Source organism: Podarcis cretensis (genome assembly GCF_951804945.1).
Source record: "Podarcis cretensis genome assembly, chromosome: 4".
In the NCBI taxonomy this organism is placed as follows: Eukaryota; Metazoa; Chordata; class Lepidosauria; order Squamata; family Lacertidae; genus Podarcis; species Podarcis cretensis.
Genome location: NC_137173.1, coordinates 62,377,779 through 62,397,482, shown reverse-complemented (window position 1 = coordinate 62,397,482; position 19,704 = coordinate 62,377,779). Strand labels below are relative to the sequence as shown.

The 19,704-nt window shown below is 39.5% G+C and overlaps 1 protein-coding gene across 10 annotated transcripts in view; it reads right to left on the bottom strand.

Moving 5' to 3' along the window:
- DMD (dystrophin) overlaps positions 1-19,704 on the bottom strand; it is a 1,027,161-nt gene that overhangs the window by 231,553 nt on the left and 775,904 nt on the right. For all 10 annotated transcript variants that reach the window (XM_079972189.1, XM_079972196.1, XM_079972191.1 and 7 more), the window contains one exon: positions 3,316-3,505. In XM_079972189.1, the coding sequence (XP_079828315.1) occupies positions 3,316-3,505 (190 nt within the window). The remainder of the gene's footprint in view (positions 1-3,315; positions 3,506-19,704) is intronic.

Sequence of the window (19,704 nt, the reverse complement as noted above, 5' to 3'; positions counted from 1 at the left end):
AGGAACTCTACCTGTGGAACGGCGATCTGGTGCTAATCCATTGTGCTTTGCACGCGTGGGTTCGAATCCCATCCTCATCGCCAGTGTTAAGTTGTGGGCGAACATAGCAGACAACACAGCGATTTCTCCAGAGCAGCTCTTTATTTGTAAGCTGGACAGAACTAAACAGCAAACAGCTCAGCCGACCTGCTTTTATAGGCAGCCGGCTGTCAACATTGTAGCAACAACAACTCAGGGTTTCCCGCCTAAAATAACTGACGTGGACCTGAGTGAAAACTATCTACAGTATCCCCCTGCTGGCCCAGGGTGAGAACTTCAGTACATAAAGGTATGCCTCCCTGTAATAGTTGCTGGAAATCACAGGATACAAAAGTGCTCTTGTGCTTATGGGTTTCCCTACAAGCATCTGGGGATGTGGGTGGCGCTGTGGGTTAAACCAGAGCCTAGGGCTTGCCGATCAGAAGGTCGGCGGTTTGAATCCCCGCGACGGAGCGAGCTCCCATTGCTTGCTCCCTGTTCCTGCCAACCTAGCAGCTCGAAAGCACATCAAAGTGCAAGTAGATAAACAGGTACTGCTCCGGCGGGAAGGTAAACAGCGTTTCCGTGCGCTGCTCTGGTTCGCCAGAAGCGGCTTAGTCATGCTGGCCACATGACCCCAAAGCTGTACGCCGGCTCCCTCGGCCAATAAAGTGAGATGAGCGCCGCAACCCCAGAGTCGGCCACAACTGGACCTAATGGTCAGGGGTCCCTTTACCATTTTTTACAAGCATCTGGCTGGCCACTGTGAGAACAGGATTGTTGGACCAGATGGGCCATTAGAATAGTCCATCAAACTGTTCCTGTGTTATTATTTTTTTGGGGGGGGGGGAGATTACTAGATTTAGACGGGGGAAGCGATTACTAGATATTTCGCTGAAATTTGTCTTCTGTATATTATTACTATTAAACCGAAACCCAGAAGTTTTCGCTTTGGGGTAAAGCACCTACTTCAGACAATGATAGTTGTCGCATGCAAGCTTACTTGTTAAGTTTTAGAGAGCTATCAACAGCTAATTAAATTGATCTACAGGTTTAATATATAATGTTTACACTGATAAAATAACAGGATAAATCTATGCCAATTTCAGAATTACATCTAATATCACAGATCTGGAAGGCAATGTCACATATAATTATTGCCACAAGCCCACAAGGGTAATTAACGCAGCGGAGATTTCACATCACCACAAGTACTAAAGCAGAAAATAAAGTTCATTACTTCCATTCCTTTAATATGGGTATGTATCAGTTCAGGCCTCATAGGGAGTCCATGATGTATTTAAATTAGACAATCAAACATAAAATGTAATTACACAACTCCTCTGATTAACGGTTAGTTATTGTGTGTGTGTGTGCGCGCGCGCGTGCCTACATATATATATATATATATATATATAGGAAAACTCCAGAAAGCATGGCAAAGATGTGAGTCACTTCAACTTTCATGTTATTGTCAGCTCTGACAAATTATGCATCTGTACAGATGCTATTTAACACTGCATTTATAATGCAAAGACAATATAATTACATCGTTATGCCAACAAAATGTGCAATAATATCATACGCCCTCATCCCCATTGTACACTGTGAATGAACATTTGATATATTGGTGGTCAGTATTTCACACCGTTAGAAAACACACATCTATAGCCTGTAAATATCTTTATTTATACCCACCAAAGAGTGTCTGCCTCAAGCATATGTCTAAGGGCATTAACATTCAGTGACAGAAGGCCAGCTTTGGTTATATTTAGTGACAGAAGGCCAGCTTTGGCTATGTATCTGTGTCTCAATATTACTAAATTTGTTTTGAGGGTTGCATTCAATGGTGACTCTGTGCTAGCAGGAGTACTTCTGCTTGTGCAAGGCAGGGTACCTCATTTTTGCTGATCCCTCTTATTCAACACATCCCCCTATGGTTCCCAAAAACTTTCCCTTGGGGTTGAGGGACCCTATGGAATGGTATGGAATATGGTATAGAAGGCAGGAGGGGGGGGGGATTAGTGAAAATGAAGTGCCTTTCCTTATGCTGGAGAAAATATTTCTGTTAGCAAAAAGTGAGCACTGGATACAACCATGAGTACATGTGGCTCTACATCAGGGAACATCAGTAGGAACAGAATTACACTGTTAATTCACCCCTATTCCTAGAGTAACATAAATTTTGGTATGTAAATGGCTTGCAGAACTGCATTTGCACCTCCATTATAATTTCTAAAGGGGAAATTTTAGATGTAGGTACAGTCCCCTCATGAGAAAGATGTGTGAGTTCCCTCTAGGGTTATAGGACATGAATACATGTAGGGGAACAAGATAATGCCTTGTCAGATCACATGTTGGCACCATAACAAAGCTAGCAACCAAATAACTATAAAAGGTAGGGTTTTTTTATTAAATAAAGCCATAAAAATTAATTCAGCAACAAATTAACTCATGTGGTCTTTACACAGTAGAGTTCTTAGGTTTAGAGTTAATTATGCATTCCCAACTGGCATCTAATAACACTGTAAAAATATTTTACACTATAGTGCTGTGCTCTGTATACACATCTTGGCTTGGCAAATCAGACACACATAGGCACATTATGATCAAAACCATGGACATTATGATGCATAATCATAACACAATGGAAATATAAGCTTGCTTGCAGTGCCACTTAAAATGTGGCAACTGAATATTTTATTAAAAGCTGGGTCTGAAAGAAACCCTGATATGAAGATGCCTTTGTTTTTTGTTTGCTTCTAGTGGGGGAAACAAATGTGCGCCCAAATTATCTATAACTAGTGAAAATTAAGACATTGTTTCAGTTTCATCTCATCGGCATGTACTAGACATAAGTCCTAATTTTCTCCAGTGACATAGAAAACTAAACTAGTTCAGCTAGGCAAACCAGAAACATCTAGACAGATTTTACATTACTGTAATAAGCACAAAAGATGTACAGCATGCGCATCTACGCCAAAGGTCTGTCAAGAATCTGTTTCAGTTATATGTGTGACATAGAAGCATCTGTTAGCAAATGTTATTTGCCTTCTCTCCCCTGCAAACAGTACTTGAATTCTCAATATTCTGTTTATTAAACATCAGACACTCCCTTAAAGAAGATTTAAATAAAAAGCATGTTCATTGTTCTCTTTGTTATTAATAAAACACACCTTTATTGCCATTAACACAGAGAAACACAATTTAAAAGTGAGCACATCCCTTTCCCGTAAGCTGAAAGGGCTCGTTCCTCATAGTATAAAAGAATTCTATAATTCAAATCACTTGACTTACCTGCCACTGCTTCATGAGCTCCCGAACCCCTTGGGTATCCTCTAGTATTCTCTCTTTGTGTGTGGCATTTTGCAGAACATTGGCAGTGGTTTCTGCTTCTGTAAGCCAGGCGAGGAACTTTTCCAGATCCAGGTAGAATTGTTGTAGCAGCCTTAGGGCTGCTTCTAATGCGGCCTCTCGCTCACTAACTCTGTGAAAGCACAAATACAGTCAAATGCAGCGTAGTGCTAGGAATCAGGACAGGGATAGTTTGTAGAGAGAGGGAAGCAGAAAGAGAGTGTGAGCTGTTTTCAATAAATCCGTAAATAACTCCACAATAAAATGAGGGGGGATAAAAATGTTTGTGTTGTCTGCTTTTCTATGTCTACCAGTTAATGTTCATTTCTACCTATAGTAGAAAGAGCAAGGTAAGGGAGGAGGGAGGGAAGAGGCTGACAAGACAAGTGGAATTGCTTCTATGGATATGAACATTGGTTGTACTTCATTTTTATTTTATTAAATTTAGAAAAAGAGCTCCTTAATCAAAACTCTCCCCTTAAAATCTTCTCTATAAGATGATTGTCAGGTGCCACATAAAATATTTCTTGACCACTAATCAGGAACTATAATTTACCATAAATACTGGCATATCTAAGTTGCAAGGCTAGAGGTCCCATATATCACTTTGAATATTGTTTCTATCTGTCCTTGCAATCCTTGCCATCCCGGCTATTGATTTTCAATAAGGATAGTCTCAACCTAAAGTAACGCTGGTTCCAACTGAAAAGTTAAGCATCTTCTAAAAATCCTTCAAGTTGATACTCATGGTATTTTAAAATGCATAATTTGGGCCCTATTAAATGAAGAAGCAATTAAAGACCTCAGCTTTTAGATAAATGAGCATTTCTGAGAGAACTCTTGTGATTTTTTTTCTACCTTAGCTCAATCCCTAAATGTACTTTCCATGAAAGCAATTGTACTAGATTTGGCTTTAACACATGTACTTCTGTAACATATGTTTCTCTTATTCATGTATCATGTAGTCAAGAACTACATTCAAAAGCTAGATTTGTAAAGCAGACAGCCTGACACATTGTACATTAATGTGTGAAGGTCAATAATCATGCAAAACTGGCTGTGGCTTTATCACCCGCGGAACATATTAGGCCATTAACAACTCCTGTAGAGCTGAAGCAGCAAGGCTCAAGAAATGAGTGGTTTATTCATCATAAGTTGAATTTTTGCTGAACACAGTCTAATGCAGTACAGTTTCTGCTCTGAGAATGGATAACAGCATTATAGGTTGTTCTTATCCTGTTAACATTAAGCATGTGGAACACTTGCAGAGAACTATCAAAGAGCCATTGTCCCCAAAATATACATTAACATCTTCAACTATATATATATAAATGCTCTGAATTTTGAATGTACAAGAAGTCAAGCCACATTCAATGTACTATTGAAAAGAATATGAGTAGCATCTTGTTCCAATAATCACAAGGCAAGTATAAAAGGAAAGCAACAGAATTCAGCCTGAATCTCTTCCTCCATTCCCCAAGATGAAGCTCACCATCTGAATATGATTGCCAAGTTACTTTCCCAACCTACTTACATTGAGTACAGTATATCTTTATTAGCTGGAGCTACATTAACAGTTTTTCCTTCTCCGGAGCAGGACTCTCAGCTATTAATTTATTTTCACTTCCTAAATGAAGACATTGTTGACATTTCTGCCTTTATTTCTCTTGAACATTTGGAATCTGGGTTTCAAGAGACTGGGGGGGGGGGGGAATGCAGCACTATAAACTACTACTCTTTGTTCCTCCTCCTTAAATTAATTAGTATAAATTTGAATTAGAGCTTAGTCTGGAAACTGTACCAGAGCAGCCTTGGAACATGTGATGTACAATAGTGCCAATGAACAGAATACCTTTCTCCTGCCACTAACTAACCCTAACTGGGCTAATGAATGGAACAAGTAGTATTTCAGAGAAAGCCACCCTGTAGGTCCTGGCTTTCTACCTCCTACCTGGCAATCTAAAAGTGTCTTCTCTAGGACCACAGACTGCATTTTCACATGCCATTAGTGTTGTGCAGCATTCACAACAACCACTGACTCCTCCCCAGCACAATTTAGATGACATGTGACATCTGCAACCTTTGCACCAGACAGTCAAGTCAACATGTAATTTGCATGTCCTTCATAAGCCCAGCGACATAGATGTCACTAAATACAGAATCAACCACTACCAGTACCCCCAGCCCACCCCCAGGAGGATTATACTCAGTGCAAAAGGATATCCACTTGCCTTGTCACACCCCAAAGAATGGCTCCATTTTAAAGGATCATTTCCCTCCTCCTCAGAGTGATGCTCTCCTCCAAGACTCTCACTTGTCTACATGTGATTACATGTTTTTCAAACTGCTGCTACTTCTAAACTATGCCGCAACCACAGTATGCTCAGAACTATTCTGGTAGTTTACAAAGGTTTACATGAAGGAGGCGGCTGGGTATACAAAGAAGGGGAGGCTGTACCAGACAAAGAGAACAGCATGACAGAAGGCATGACATTTTGAGAGGGGGGGTTATCTCTCAAAGCCTTGACACTTACAGTGCTTTTTTTCTTGGGGGGAGGGGGATACGAAGGGGTATGCGTATCCCTAAACATTTTGTGAATCTTTGTACTTCTGTCAATTTACTGTATTTATTTTTCCAGATTTGAACTATAAAATGGTGATTTTCTTGAGTCAAAATGAGAGTACCTCTAAACATTTTTTAAAGAAAAAAGCACTGATTAAAGTCATTCATTTTTTAAAAAGGTATACATTTCACATTTAAATCTTTCTTTTTCCAGTATTAACAGTTTGAACCTTGTAATATATTATGTATTTAGATATAATTTATGAAGATCATTGCTATCAAAATTTTTACATGATCCAAGATAAGAGGGGCAGTTTGGAGGAAAGAAATGCTAAAGTTTTCTCCACAGATAAAACAACTTGAAATAACAAGATATATTAACATCTTAGTAAGAATAATGCATTTTAATTAAGAAAACAAGTTTCAGACAAAGAGGCTTATGGGTTAATCCTTCTTTTCATTTTTCTTATTATGAACTTTAAGAAAATTAAAAAGGGATACAGTCTGTCACTGCAAAAGGAAGCTTCTTAATTAGTATAATATTAAAAGAAACACGATAGCTTCCTTAAATTGCAACAATGCAACAACAGATTTTGGAACAATACTGAGGTAAGAATGCAAGCTGAATAAGAATTTCAACTACTGTACTGTTGTTGCAAGACCTTGAAATAGATAGCAGTTTTGGGTGCCAGCCCTTTACACCTTGAATGACAAGAGCAATCCAATAATGTGAATAAAAAAGGGTAGCAATATATCAGGACATATTTTATGGTCTGGAAGATCAGACAGTGCTTTGCATAAATCTTATTTTCCCACCAGAAACAAAGTGGCTATTCTTTATTGAGATGTGGGGAACATTACAGATACACAAAGATAAAATCTTTGTATCAGTTTTAAAAGCAGAAAATAAAAATAAATAGATGCCTAACTGATTAAAATAACCAAACCCCAAATCCTTGTCACACACTTTGGATTGCTCCCAATGAATAATCAGTTGTTGTTTTTAAGAAAGAAGTTTACTTTGAGGTTAGCGTCACTGACAGTTAATTAAATCTTACAGAAATAGACACTGGAAAAAACTGCAGATGAGACGGGGGAAATAAGACAAAATTACACTCAGAGTAGAATCATTGAAATTAATTAATGTAAGTTACTTGTGTATGACTGTTGGATAAATTTAAAAGGGTTTCCTAGACTGGAGGAATCTGTTCCGGAAACTCAAAAGAAAAGTTTGCGGGTTTCAAGTGAAAATATAGACCTTTTTTGAAACACAAATGTGTATAGGGACAACCTCAAAAATAATGAGGCTGCAAAGAAGCACATCCAAAGCAATGTTTTTTATACACTTCCAGATTGAGCGCATGATTTCTATTCACCAATAAAAGATTTACAACAATCTTAACAATTGTAATCCAATGTCATCATCCTGAACCAATCAAAATCATTTGGCTCTTAAGATCAGCCTTCATCATAATATCATGTGATTACATATACCGTATTGGCCCGAATATAAGCCACACCTTTAAAATTGATGGGCGGGGGGGGGGGGAGAGAAAAAAAAGGAAAAATACCTGAATATAAGCCACTCCATTCCTTGCTGCTCCTGGCTGCATACTGGGGGGGGGGGGGGGGAGAGCCGTGCTGCATTGCCGATGGCCTTTCCCCTTCCTTGCTCTCTCCCTTCCCAGCCTTGGGGGAGAGGACGGGGGACTACGCATAGGGCTGGCACCACTTTGCCGCACTCCTGGCACTATTTGCCCTGCGCACCTGGCTGCATACCATAAGCTTGCAAATATAAGCCACACTTTAACTTTTCACGGTTGGAATTTGGAGGAAAAGTGAGGCTTATATTCAGGCCAATACGGTAATCATTTTTCAATGTCTTTCTTTATTAAGACTTGGACTAATTTTCCTTTTCATTAAATGTCTTCTGATATCCTCTTTCATCTGTCTACAAAACAATTCAAGATTAACCACAATTGCAATGCCTAGCTAATTCTCTTTTCATGCATACAATGACCATCATAGATTCTAACAGTTTATTCTTTTCAGTGTTCCAGAACAACCATTCACTACATACAGTACCTAAAAGCAGCTAGTTCCGTACTGTAAAAGGTAGGCAGGCATAGGGCTTTTCAGTTTAGCTAGGCTATAGGTTGAAACGAGAATGGAATCATATAACCTCAGCCCAAAATTGGAAGCAGGAGAAGATACCAACAAAAGAAGAATGGATAGTTAAGATGATGGACTATGCTGAAATGGCAAAGATGACCGCGAAGATCAGAGATCAAGATGAGAAAAATTTAGAGCAGGAATGGAAGAAATTTATAGACTATTTAAAGACCACTGTAAATATATTAAAACATTAGCAGGTTTGATATAACATTTATGTAATTAAATAATTGGGAATTACAATAAACAAGAGGGAAAACAAAGAGTTTGCAGATAAAATGAGATGCAAGAAATTATGTGGGAAAAGATTGGAATCCAGGGTTGGGGCGGGGCGGGGGAGTCTATATTGTTTCTTTTTTGGAAAAGCACTGAATTTATGAATTATTGTGATTGTAAAATTTGAAAATAAAATATTTAAAAAAAGGAATCACATACCCTCTAACATTTCTTCGATAAAAATAGGGACTTCCTGTTCCATCATCATCATCATTTTATTATTTATACGTCATCCATCTGACTGGGTTACCACAGCCACTCTAGGTGGCTTCCAACATATATAACATAATAAAACATTAAACATTAAAAACTTCCCTATACAGGGCTGCCTTCAGATGTCTTCTAAAGGTTGTATTGTTAACTATTTCCTTGGCTCACATCTCCAGCATTTCTCTGATGAAAATAGGGATGTCCTAAGGAAGAGCAGGACATTCTGAGATCAAATCAGAAACCAGGACGGCTTCTGTAAATCCAGAAATGTCCCTGGAAAATAGGGGCACTTGGAGGGTCTGGCAGTCATCAAAATAATACAGCTTTATGAAATTATTATTTTCTCCATCGTGGCTAACATTGGATATCATCCGTTGCGTTGTAGCAACAGTGGAACAATCTGACTCTCTGTTTGCTAAGTAGGAACCATTTAGTGTTACAAAATATTTGGAAAATCCAAAGCTTGCCTTTGGAGGGGAGTAGCTTCTCATTGTGTCAGTCCTTTGGAGAAGGAATGCAGGAACCCCTACAGTTTGGAAGCAGTGTGTATACAGTACTCCTGAACCCAAGTGCTACAAAACTTCTGTAAAACTGCTTGAACTCAGTAGCCAGCCCAGTTCCAAAGGGAAGGAGGGAGCCAGACAAAGGTATCTAGGTGGGGCAGAAGCATAATCAAGCTGAGGTCAATTCCAAAAAGGTGGTGTTTTATCAAAATGAACTATTAACAGAAGTAATAAGAGAAAGAGAAGTGGTGAATAAATCTCCCATCCCAATTCCCAGAACATGCCAAGTTCCAGAGCTTGAGACTGAGAGCTTCATTGGCAACATATAAACTGGAGGGCATATTTATATAAAAATTATTTAATGCAATGTGCATAAACATTAGCAATTCTAAGGTGTTTCATCTTCGGAGGAAGAAAACGCTGGCCTATTAAGAAGAGAGGGTTTGTATTCTTTGCTGCATCCAAAAGCACAACCCCTTTGAGATTTTATAGCAGTCAACAGTGCTGTCAAAATGTGTATATTAATTACTTGGTTAAAATTCATTTAAGATAAAATCCTGGCTACCAAAGGCACTTAAGTGTAAACTGATTATCAAAATAATTAGGTTTTAAAGGCACCTGCTTTCTTACTCTTAATTACTGCAGAAACAACTAAATTTAATAAGAGTGAAATGCACGGATAACATTACATGAGACCAATTAAGACTCACAGTATTAAACTCTTAGCAGTTTTCATTTAAAATTGCCTTCTCTAGAGACTCAGCTTGGTGGCCTTGTATTAGTATTCTTTACTATTATTCAATAGAACAGGGCAGTTGCCAGCTTTCATTTTTTTAAAAAAAGAATTGTTAGGATTCAAATGAAGGATCTATGCAATGATGAGTAGTAATAAAACCAAGACGACAATTTCAAATTAGTATTTGTAAATGTGTGCTAGGCACTCAGCCTTTCTCAACCTGTGGGTCCCCAGATGTTGTTGAACTACAACTCCCACCACCCCTAGATAGCAAGGCCAGAGCTCAGGGATGATGGGAGTTGTAGTCCAACAACATCTGGGGACCCACAGGTTGAGAACCACTGTACTATATAGAGACACTATGAATGAAAACATTATCAGAATATTGTTTGTTTAGAACTTCCTGTGCACCAGCCATGCTTTAGCTGTCCCACAAGTGCTGTCCCAAGTCATTTTGCTGCTTGAGGTTGAGTCAAAATGCCTCTTACACCCCCACTAGAGCACACTAACTGTTTAAAAAGTCTGCACCCTTTAGACATTAATTCCTGGTTTTGTCTATCCTCCCCTTATGGTGCTGGTTTGAAACAGGTTGTTTTAGCCTGCTGAATAGCAGGGCTGGGCCTGTTCCTAATCAATATATTCTTCACAGCATCATCTTTGGGCAAAGAGTCAGATATGCAGTGCATACTCATGCTCTCCAAGAGATTAAACTAGAGATGTTATTTTCAAACCACATACTTTCAACATTGCACACTGGCTGTGTTCAGACACCCCACTAAAGCATGGCTTAGTATAACCTGAACAAGTTTAACTTCATCCTGGGTTCTTATGACCTCCCTGACCTTTCATTCTCCCACACTGCCTGGTGGAGGAGTTCAGGTGCATTTGCTTTTAACATAACTGTGTTTTGGTGTGTTAACATTAACAAGTCAACTTGTGCTAGGGTAGGGTTACCCCTTTTCCCAGGCTGCTTTTCCAATTGAAATCAACTTCCCTATGTTTTCTGCCCTGCAGGCAAAATCTGCAACTACCTGCATGATAGTTATATATTTTGTTATGTAGGACAGTTTGGGAGTTAACAGGATAGTGGTAAAGGGTGACAAGATTAGCCTCCTCCCTCAATGCCATGGAGCCCATTTGCAAAAGATCCTATCCACAGATCTTGTTTATCAAATCTAGTGTGGAATTTTGTGTTCATGTGCAAGCCTTTACCAATGTGAGAAGTAGAGACAGCGTGTAACCACTGAGAGATTTGACTCCTAGAAACCCCAAGCAGGTTTATACTTTTGTGATTCCCACGATCTCTCTGTAATTTGGTTGTTTATCCTGAAAGTCTATTTCTATGTGACTATATTGGAAGGGACTGCAGTTGAAGGCTGAAATAAAGGCATTCTATCTATTGTTTAGTTTTGAGTTGTTTTGTATGTTTATGAAAATGAAAGTTTTTCTTTTTTCCTTTTATTCATGTAAAATTATTTTATTTTGGTTTTGTATGAATAATAAATTAAAAATAAATTAAAAATAAATAAAGGCACAGGCATATATAAATGTGTTAAAACTGGGGCGGGGCACTTTATTTAGCTTTAAACCAAACCTGCAAAGAAAAACAGTCATGGGAAATGCTGTAAAAAAGCAGGCTAAGCCTGCAGTGATACCACTCCTCTGCTAGGTCAAGGGCAAGCAGCCCTGAAGGTGAAGAAGAGGAGTTTGGATTTGATATCCTGCCTTTCACTCCCTTTAAGGAGTCTCAAAGCGGCTAACATTCTCCTTTCCCTTCCTCCCCCACAACAAACACTCTGTGAGGTGAGTGGGGCTGAGAGACTTCTGAGAAGTGTGACTGGCCCAAGGTCACCCAGCAGCTGCATGTGGAGGAGCGGAGACGCGAACCCGGTTCCCCAGATTAGGAGTCTACCACTCTTAACCACTACACCACACTGGCTCTCCAAGGCATCCAATAGGGAGGCTTTCCCACATGACCAACCCTGGGGCCCCAGAATTCTTGGGTGGATGGGGCAAGTTGGCCTCACCAAAGCCCCACAGCCCTGAGCTGCAGTTCAGAGATGCAGGAAAGGAGAGCGGGGTGCCAACTTAACTAAGTCAGAGGCCTCACCTCTCCAAGTGCAGTGACAGACTATGTACAACATAGGCATGCTTGCCTAAATCCCTCATGGTGGCCATGAACTTAGTTTGGGCTACAAACACAGCCCAAAGCAAGTGCATGTGAAAGTCTGTGTGAAAACTGTGAACTTACTGTGTGAATCAACCTTCAGTGTAATGTTCTTGTCCGCTCCTTATGGTGCACTGTTGCCTGTGTTATACAGCTTGGTATTTGTTGGAGCATGTTCCACCAAACATCTTAGGTTTTTTGTGACTATGATTGCCATAACAGTTTGTTAGGTTTTTACAAGTTCCATGTCTGTAATGATTGTTATGACTGTTCTTTGTATTTTAATATATAAGATTTCAATATGTATGCAGATATTTTGGTATGTTTTTTTAAATAAAAAGATGGTTCAATGAATTGTTTATTGAAACAATTGTTTATTGAAATGTAGTTACTGAAATGCTTAGGCGTACGTATTGTGCTTATTTTTTATTTATCCTGTATAATGGAAGCCACTTATTTCCTTTGTGGAAAGGCAGCATATAAAGTTTAGTTCAATCTCTGTTTCTGTTCAGTAACTAAAAAAAAGACCCAAGTGAATGGTTATCCAATGCATTAAAAAGAAATAAATAAATTAAGCTGTTAACTTACAGGAAGTAAAATGCTGTATAAAAATAAGTAACAACACCACAATTTCTTCCTCAGGATAAGTTAGTTTCCTTTTGTACCCAGCTTTGGCTACTACAGAATAAGAGACCACATATTACATGAAATCATGCATTTTTAAAAGTAACTAAGTCTCTTGTCAGTTCAAGGCTTGCATTCTTGATTGCATTTGACATAATAATCATTATCATATCGCCAGACTGAAATCATGCTGACAGTACTGAAGTCAGGGCTGCTTCTTCCAATTAACCGAGAATTACAGATTTTCTCGTCTTCCAGGACGTAAGTTTACATTTACAATTCCACCGAGGTGAACAATGTGATGTGATAGATGAAGCAATTTAACGTGCGAACTTAAACAATAACTATTTCCACCCATGTTTACCCTCAGCAGGTAAATATGGTTTGGAAGAAAGCCAGAAGGCAGGCACACTGGCCACACACCTCTAGTCAGTGTGCACATGTGTGTTCTTACATGTACCCCACTCTGAAGTGGTGAAAAGTTCCAGGGCAGTGTTTACCAGGGGTTGGCTTCCTTTTGAAGGCAGACTGCAGGTTACAAGTTTCAGCAGGTCTACAAAAGTTGAGAATTCAAGGCTAAGCACGAGCTGGGATACTGATCCAATAATACACACACACCCTGCAGCTTCCTTTTGAAGTATGGCAGACACTTGTGCAGCAAGCATCATGTGTCTGGGACTGGGCAATCAAATGGGCATTCATCTGAGTAGGCTGGCTATGCAAAGATTGTTTGTACCACTGCTGCCAGTGACACATCCTTAGAGAGACGGGTGGAGTCAGAGCCTTCTTGGCATCAGGCCTACTCTTAGACCTCTCCTCTGAAGGGGGAAGGCTCCTTTGTGACCAGAGGTGGTGTCAGAGGTGTCTCTAAGGCTGGAAAAACTGAAGTAGAGGTGCTAAGTGTCATAGGGGTGGGATGCTCGTTCTGCCCCTCCCCAGGGTCCTCTATCTCTGACTCTCTGAGCTCCTCCCATTCTATATACAGATCTGACAGTCCCTCCAATACAACCTCTACAAGTCAAAACAAAATAAAAAAAATTCCTTCCAGTAGCACCTTACTTCCAGGTGCTACTGGAAGGAATTTTTTTATTTTGTTTTGACTATGGCAGACCAACACGGCTACCTATCTGTAACTGGAACCTCTACAAGGTTCATGGCAATGTAGGAGATAGTCAGGTAAGCGGGACAATCCTGGTCCCTGAAAACTAAACCCCTGTTGGTTTCTCATCTTTAATAGTTACTGTCCACACACTGTCCATTTTCTTCCTCCACATCAAAGAATACTTTATTTTAGAAAATGAAGGTTTAAGGTTCTCAGAATTGTGGATGTTAGACAAAAGTTTTAAAGGGGTTCTCTGGTGGAAGAATACCACTAAATATGTCTCTTGTATTCACCCTCAGATTGTTTTCAGCACATGCAAGAAAACTACAGAATCCCTGTAGTTTAGCACATAGTTGTGAAATGTGGAAGGACTGGGAAACTGGGCATAAACTCAGGAACAAAATAAAATCATTAAGTACAGCTGTCACTGCTGGAAACTGCCAGATCTTGATGTAGACAGGGTTGTTTTTTCTTGTTGCCACGAGAAAGTTAAAAACTAATAAGCCATGAAGAATTATTGCATACTCTAATTTTCCTGAACAAATTGCAAAATAGCTGTCCTGAAAAATGGTAGGGCACAGTTACTTGTAGGTATGCTAGATCATAAATTTCTTTACCAAGTTTCATTTGGGAAAATGCTATGCTGGAGTTGGTAGTAGTAAGTAGCAATGATATGACAAATAAAACATTCATTAGAAAAATCCCTGATCAAGTAAACGGGTAGTTATTCATTTTAATGTAAAATGAGGAGAGAATGATGGAATATAATTAGTTTAGCTTAGAATCGCCAGGAGGAAGTAGGGAGACTTTAAATTCCTCTTGTCTATCACAGGAAAGTATTATTATAGTGGATAAAGGCTGGTTGTTCTTCCTGCCTACCATAGGGAAGAGAGACAAGAAATAATGTTTCAGATTGCAACTGTAATGATTTACGCTCCAAGTTAAGAATAACTCTTTGTTAGGCTTCAGTACTGTAACTAACTTCCTAAATGTGTGATAAAACATTTATCACTGCAGATCTTTAGGAATAGAGTACATAAGCATGTTGTTGCTTTCATTTGGATTCAGACCTTTAAGAAGGAAAGACTTTTGGATCATTTAAGTAACTTCCAATCATATTTCCAAGTATGTGTAGATGAGGGTTTATTACCCTTTACAAGAATAGCTTTGGATAAACTCCTGCTTTTGGCAGGGGATTGGCTTTATGACCTGCAGGCTCCCAGGATTTAATAGGATTTCATCTAGAAATGTAGCCAAATGTGACAGATTCTGAGGACACTAATAGCTCTGAGAGGGCGTTTGGACTAAGAACAGCACATCTGAATGCAAATGACAGTTGAAATTTATTTAATTCGACTGTGTATGAATTATCAGCAATGTGCATACCAAGGAAGGTAAAAATGTGGAAGTGAAGGTTGGAAACTGATTGATTTCTTCTTCTTCAGGTGTTCCACACAATCAGCCATTCCTATTTCCCTGAGCCAATGTGGACAATACTCCATGTTGGCTGACCAGCTTGTCTATGGAGTTTCTCCCAATGTGTTGCAGACAACATACTTGTAAAAGGCCCCTGACTGAGCAAACAGGTAGCCAATTCAGGGATTTCAGCCTAGTAGTTATTCTGTTGCTCTGCTCACATGATGAGTGCTGGTGAGAGAACTGCTTCATTGCAGCATCTGTTTGAGAAGGCAGGTGCCAAGTGGAGAGCAAACCGCAGTGAGCTGCTAGATAATAAATATATGTCCACCATGCGATTTGAGCAACCCTGCCAAACCTAAGCTAGCTTGCTACCCTCAGGTACAATGAAGGATACTTTATGTTGCCAGTGTTTAAATAAGATTTGGTTGCCAGTTTGATATGCTTCACTATGTGGCATGGGAAGTGGCACCATCTTGTTCTTTGCCTCCAACAGTAACCTGAAGAGTCTGTAACCCGAGGTACCACTGTAAAAGTATGATCACTGTCAAGCAAGAGAATGTAGGAGGGAGGCATGGAGTGCTAAAAGTGAGCTGGAATTCAGTGTTGCACAGAGTACCATGGTAAACAGCCAGAGATTTACATTTTAAAAAGAGTAAGCAAAGATAAAGCAGTTCTACTGCATGCAAAGAATGGCAGGAAGACCAAAAACCATTTAGGGTGCAATTCAATGTAGTCCTAAGAGACTTCTGCCAGTGCATTTCTGCTTGCCTGGCTAAATGATCTTCCCTACCTTTACACAAGTTATGTGTGCAACTGAAAGAATGACTTTGTTGTAGCATCCATTGAAATCTGCAACTCTGGAGCCTTGTTTTTAAAGGGTAGAAAACAACAACAACAAATTGACTTCAGCTAAACTTCTGACCTTCTATCCTTTTATAAGATTAAGATCAACCCAAATAATTGTTCTTGGAACTCTTTATGTGGTTGCCACAGAGTGGCATTTAAAAATCTTTTACAAGTTGCTTGCTCTAAAGTTGAGCAGTGTCACTTGAATGCTTTATAATACTGTATAGAACTTTCCTTCTCTGTATCCTTCATTCCACAGGCTGCTATTATTATTATGTTTGAATGTTTTCCACTGCAGCAAGTATTTTATATTCTAGATGTCCACCACCAGTTTCTGAATGCTAATCAGTCCATATGCTATAAAATTTTACATGCAATATGGTAGTATTGCTAAGGGAAATCTGAGTTATTCACTGTGTTGTTTCTCCCGTGAAAATCTAACAGATCAGTTTAAACCTTGGCAAAGACAAACAGCAATCCAGCATTGTGTTTCAGCTAAGTACACAGTAAAATAAAAATAAAAGGTAAGTCGGAAAATGGAAAGCAAACAGATATACCTCAAACCAACAAATTTATCAGGAAGCCAAGACGACAATAAGCATTTAGTTGTGTCAGATCCAGGGAACATTCATATCTGAATACAGTACTGAGCTGAGATCTGGATCCTGTGAAATCCTTTGCTTCTTCGGGTGCTTGAGTGATGAGAAAGGAAGGTGGTTTAATTTAAGGAAGATGGAAGTCAAAAAATGTTGTACTGTACTGAATCTCATTTTGGGAGGTAGGGGGCTTCATTCTTATTTCTAAAAAGGAAGAATAGGACTCTTTATTGAGACTTGCAAGTGTGCATAGACCACTGCACCCTTTGCCTTCAGTTTGAGACAGTCTTATATGAGACGTTTTTGTGATAAAAAGACAGATAATCACCTCATATTATCCCAAATGTCACCTGATAATAGAGCCTTCAAAAAGAAAACAACTAGTTATAATCTTTATACAATTAGGAACACCTACAGAGCAAACTCATACGAGTCTACTCAGAAGTATGCCCCACTTAGCTCAATGAGACATACTCCCAGCAAAGGGTGTATATGTTTGCAGCTCAAGGTAATCTTTCAGACAAAAATGACATTAGCGAGGTCGCTTCAAAATGAGGACAAATGATATTTCAGCTATCACAGGCAGTGAAAATTGACAATTCCCAGAAGCAGTATGCCTCTGAATGCGAGTTGCTGGAAATCACAAGTGGGAAAAGTGCAGCTATACTGCTGTGCTGCTTGCCATCTTCCTATAGGCATCTGGCTGAACACTGTGCAAACAGGATGGTGGACTAGATGGGCCTTTGGTCTAATCCAGCAGCACTCTTCTTATGTAGTGCCCTCACTCAAATCATTTCCTTCCTGTTGGTCAATGTGGCGTTTGCCCATTCCTTGAGATTTTGTTTGTACAGGGGGATGGAAGTGGTTAATGTAGATTGACCAATGAGAAAGCTCAGAGGCGGAGCCTACCTGGTTTTGAGGCTCAGCCCAGGGGTTTTACCATTGGGAGATAGAGGAGTCAGAGTTAGACAGAGCCAGTAAAAGACAAACATAGCAGTTGTGACAGCTGGAGTGAGAGACAGGGATAGAACTGAGAGAGAAGAGTGTGACTGTGAGATAGAGCCACATCTGGTTAAGGAAACCGTTTGAGGAACCGTTCTGAATATATTTTAAACTTTGTTCTTCAATAAACTTTAATCTTCGTTGTTGACTTTACAACCTGACTGAGACTCAGTATTTCACCAGAAGAAACCTGGTTGGTGGCAGCGGAAAAATAAAGCAGTGGTGTACAGGTCAATAGTCTGTGAAACGACTGGGGGCTCAGTACGAACGCCACAAAATTGGTGGCAGAGGTGGGATAAATACACCCATGAGGGGAAAGGTAGATCTAGCGATGACCACCTTATCCTGGGTGAGAAGACATACTGGTGTAGTTGTGGAAAACCCAGTGTGTGAAGTGAGGCCAAAGTAATAAATCGAAAAGAGAACTTGAAGCTATTCTGGCAGAGGTTTAGACTTGTGGTTGGGTGAAGTGAGCTTGCAGGGTCAGTGTGAAGACCCAGTGCAGGACTTCTGGGTCAGAGTCTAAAAGGAAACCTAACCAGAGGGAATAGCAGTGGGTTTAAAAAATAATAATTCTCCTATCTGACCCTGTTTTGCTGTCAAATCACACTCACTCAAAATGCCACCCAAAAAAGCTTAGAAATCCTGTTAGGGAAACACCATATGAAAGCTCTGAATGGGGGGCGGGGGGGGGGCGGATGGGAATCCTCAGGAAGAGGGACAGATTTTAGAAGAAATATTAGAAATTCCCTCTGCGGCAGTAGAGCCTAAACTCTCTTTAGAATTTGAAAAATGGAAATTGAAAGAGGAATACAAATTTAAATTAGAAAGAGAGACCATTAACCTGAACAAGAAAGGGAGCAGTACCATCTGAGGGGAAAAGAGATGCATTTCCAGTTAGAAATGCAGAGACTGGAACTGGCAGCTGGGAAAACCAAAATAATAATAATAGTGGAAATGACCAAAGCCAGTTTAGGGTAGATCTCAAGCATTTCCCTGAATTCAAAGAGAAAGATAATCCAGAGGCTTTCCTCATCTCGTTTGAAAGAGCATGCAATGATTTCCAAGTAAAGGATGAGGAAAAAATGGTAATATTAAGGGCTAGAATTAGTGGAACCTTAGCAGAAATATATGCACATATGCCAGAAGACCAGTCTAGAAACTTTGACGTGTTTAAACAATTAATCTATACACGATTTGGAATCACCTCAGAGCAGCTAAGGGAAAGTTCAGAAGGGTGACAAAGCTAAAAGAAGAAACGTATGCTCAACTTGGAGGCAAAATTTCAAATTTCCTCACAAAGTGGTTGGAGCAAGAGAGTGCAGATTCAGTCCAGAAAATCAAGGAAATTGTGGCGCTAGAGAAATTTTATGCGACCATAAATAGGGAACTGAAATATCTGGTGACAGAGTGACATCCCAAAACTATACAGGAGGCAGCAACGTTAGCTGACCAAATTAATGAAATTAGAGACCATGGATTTGATGGTCCGAAATCTCAATATGACAAGGAGGGACATAGCTTAGTCCTTAGCCCAAATAGATTGGAATATCATATGTGAACTACATTCTAACAATATTGTCCGTGCTATTCACCATCTGCTATTGCAGATTGGAGATATGGTTTATTTATTCATATCCTTTGTTTCCTGTTCCTTAACCAGTTACTGATCCACAAGAGGACCTTTCCTGTTATCTCATCACTGCTAAGCTGAACTCAAGGAGTCTTTGGTGAGGCACTAGGCTGCTCACAATTCCTTTGGGCATACATTATAGCTCAATCCTTTATATGTTTACTCAAGTGGGGCTTACTCACATGTAATATGAAGAATAAAATTCAGTTTCATGATTCTTACTTATTTTTCTTGTGTACATTATTATGAGATATCGGGAATGGGCAGTAGAATGGCAAATGCAATTCATTGTAAGCAAACGTAACTTGATGAGCAAGATTTGCTAATTACAACAGCACATTTTCTCGAAGCAAGGCAGTCTACATTAGCACCTATACATTCTATTATGAGTGTATATTTTCCGTGTGAATTCCATACTGGGGCACTTGCCATAGTGGTAGATATATGAATTAGATTAAAATGACAGAATTTTTAGACCTTACC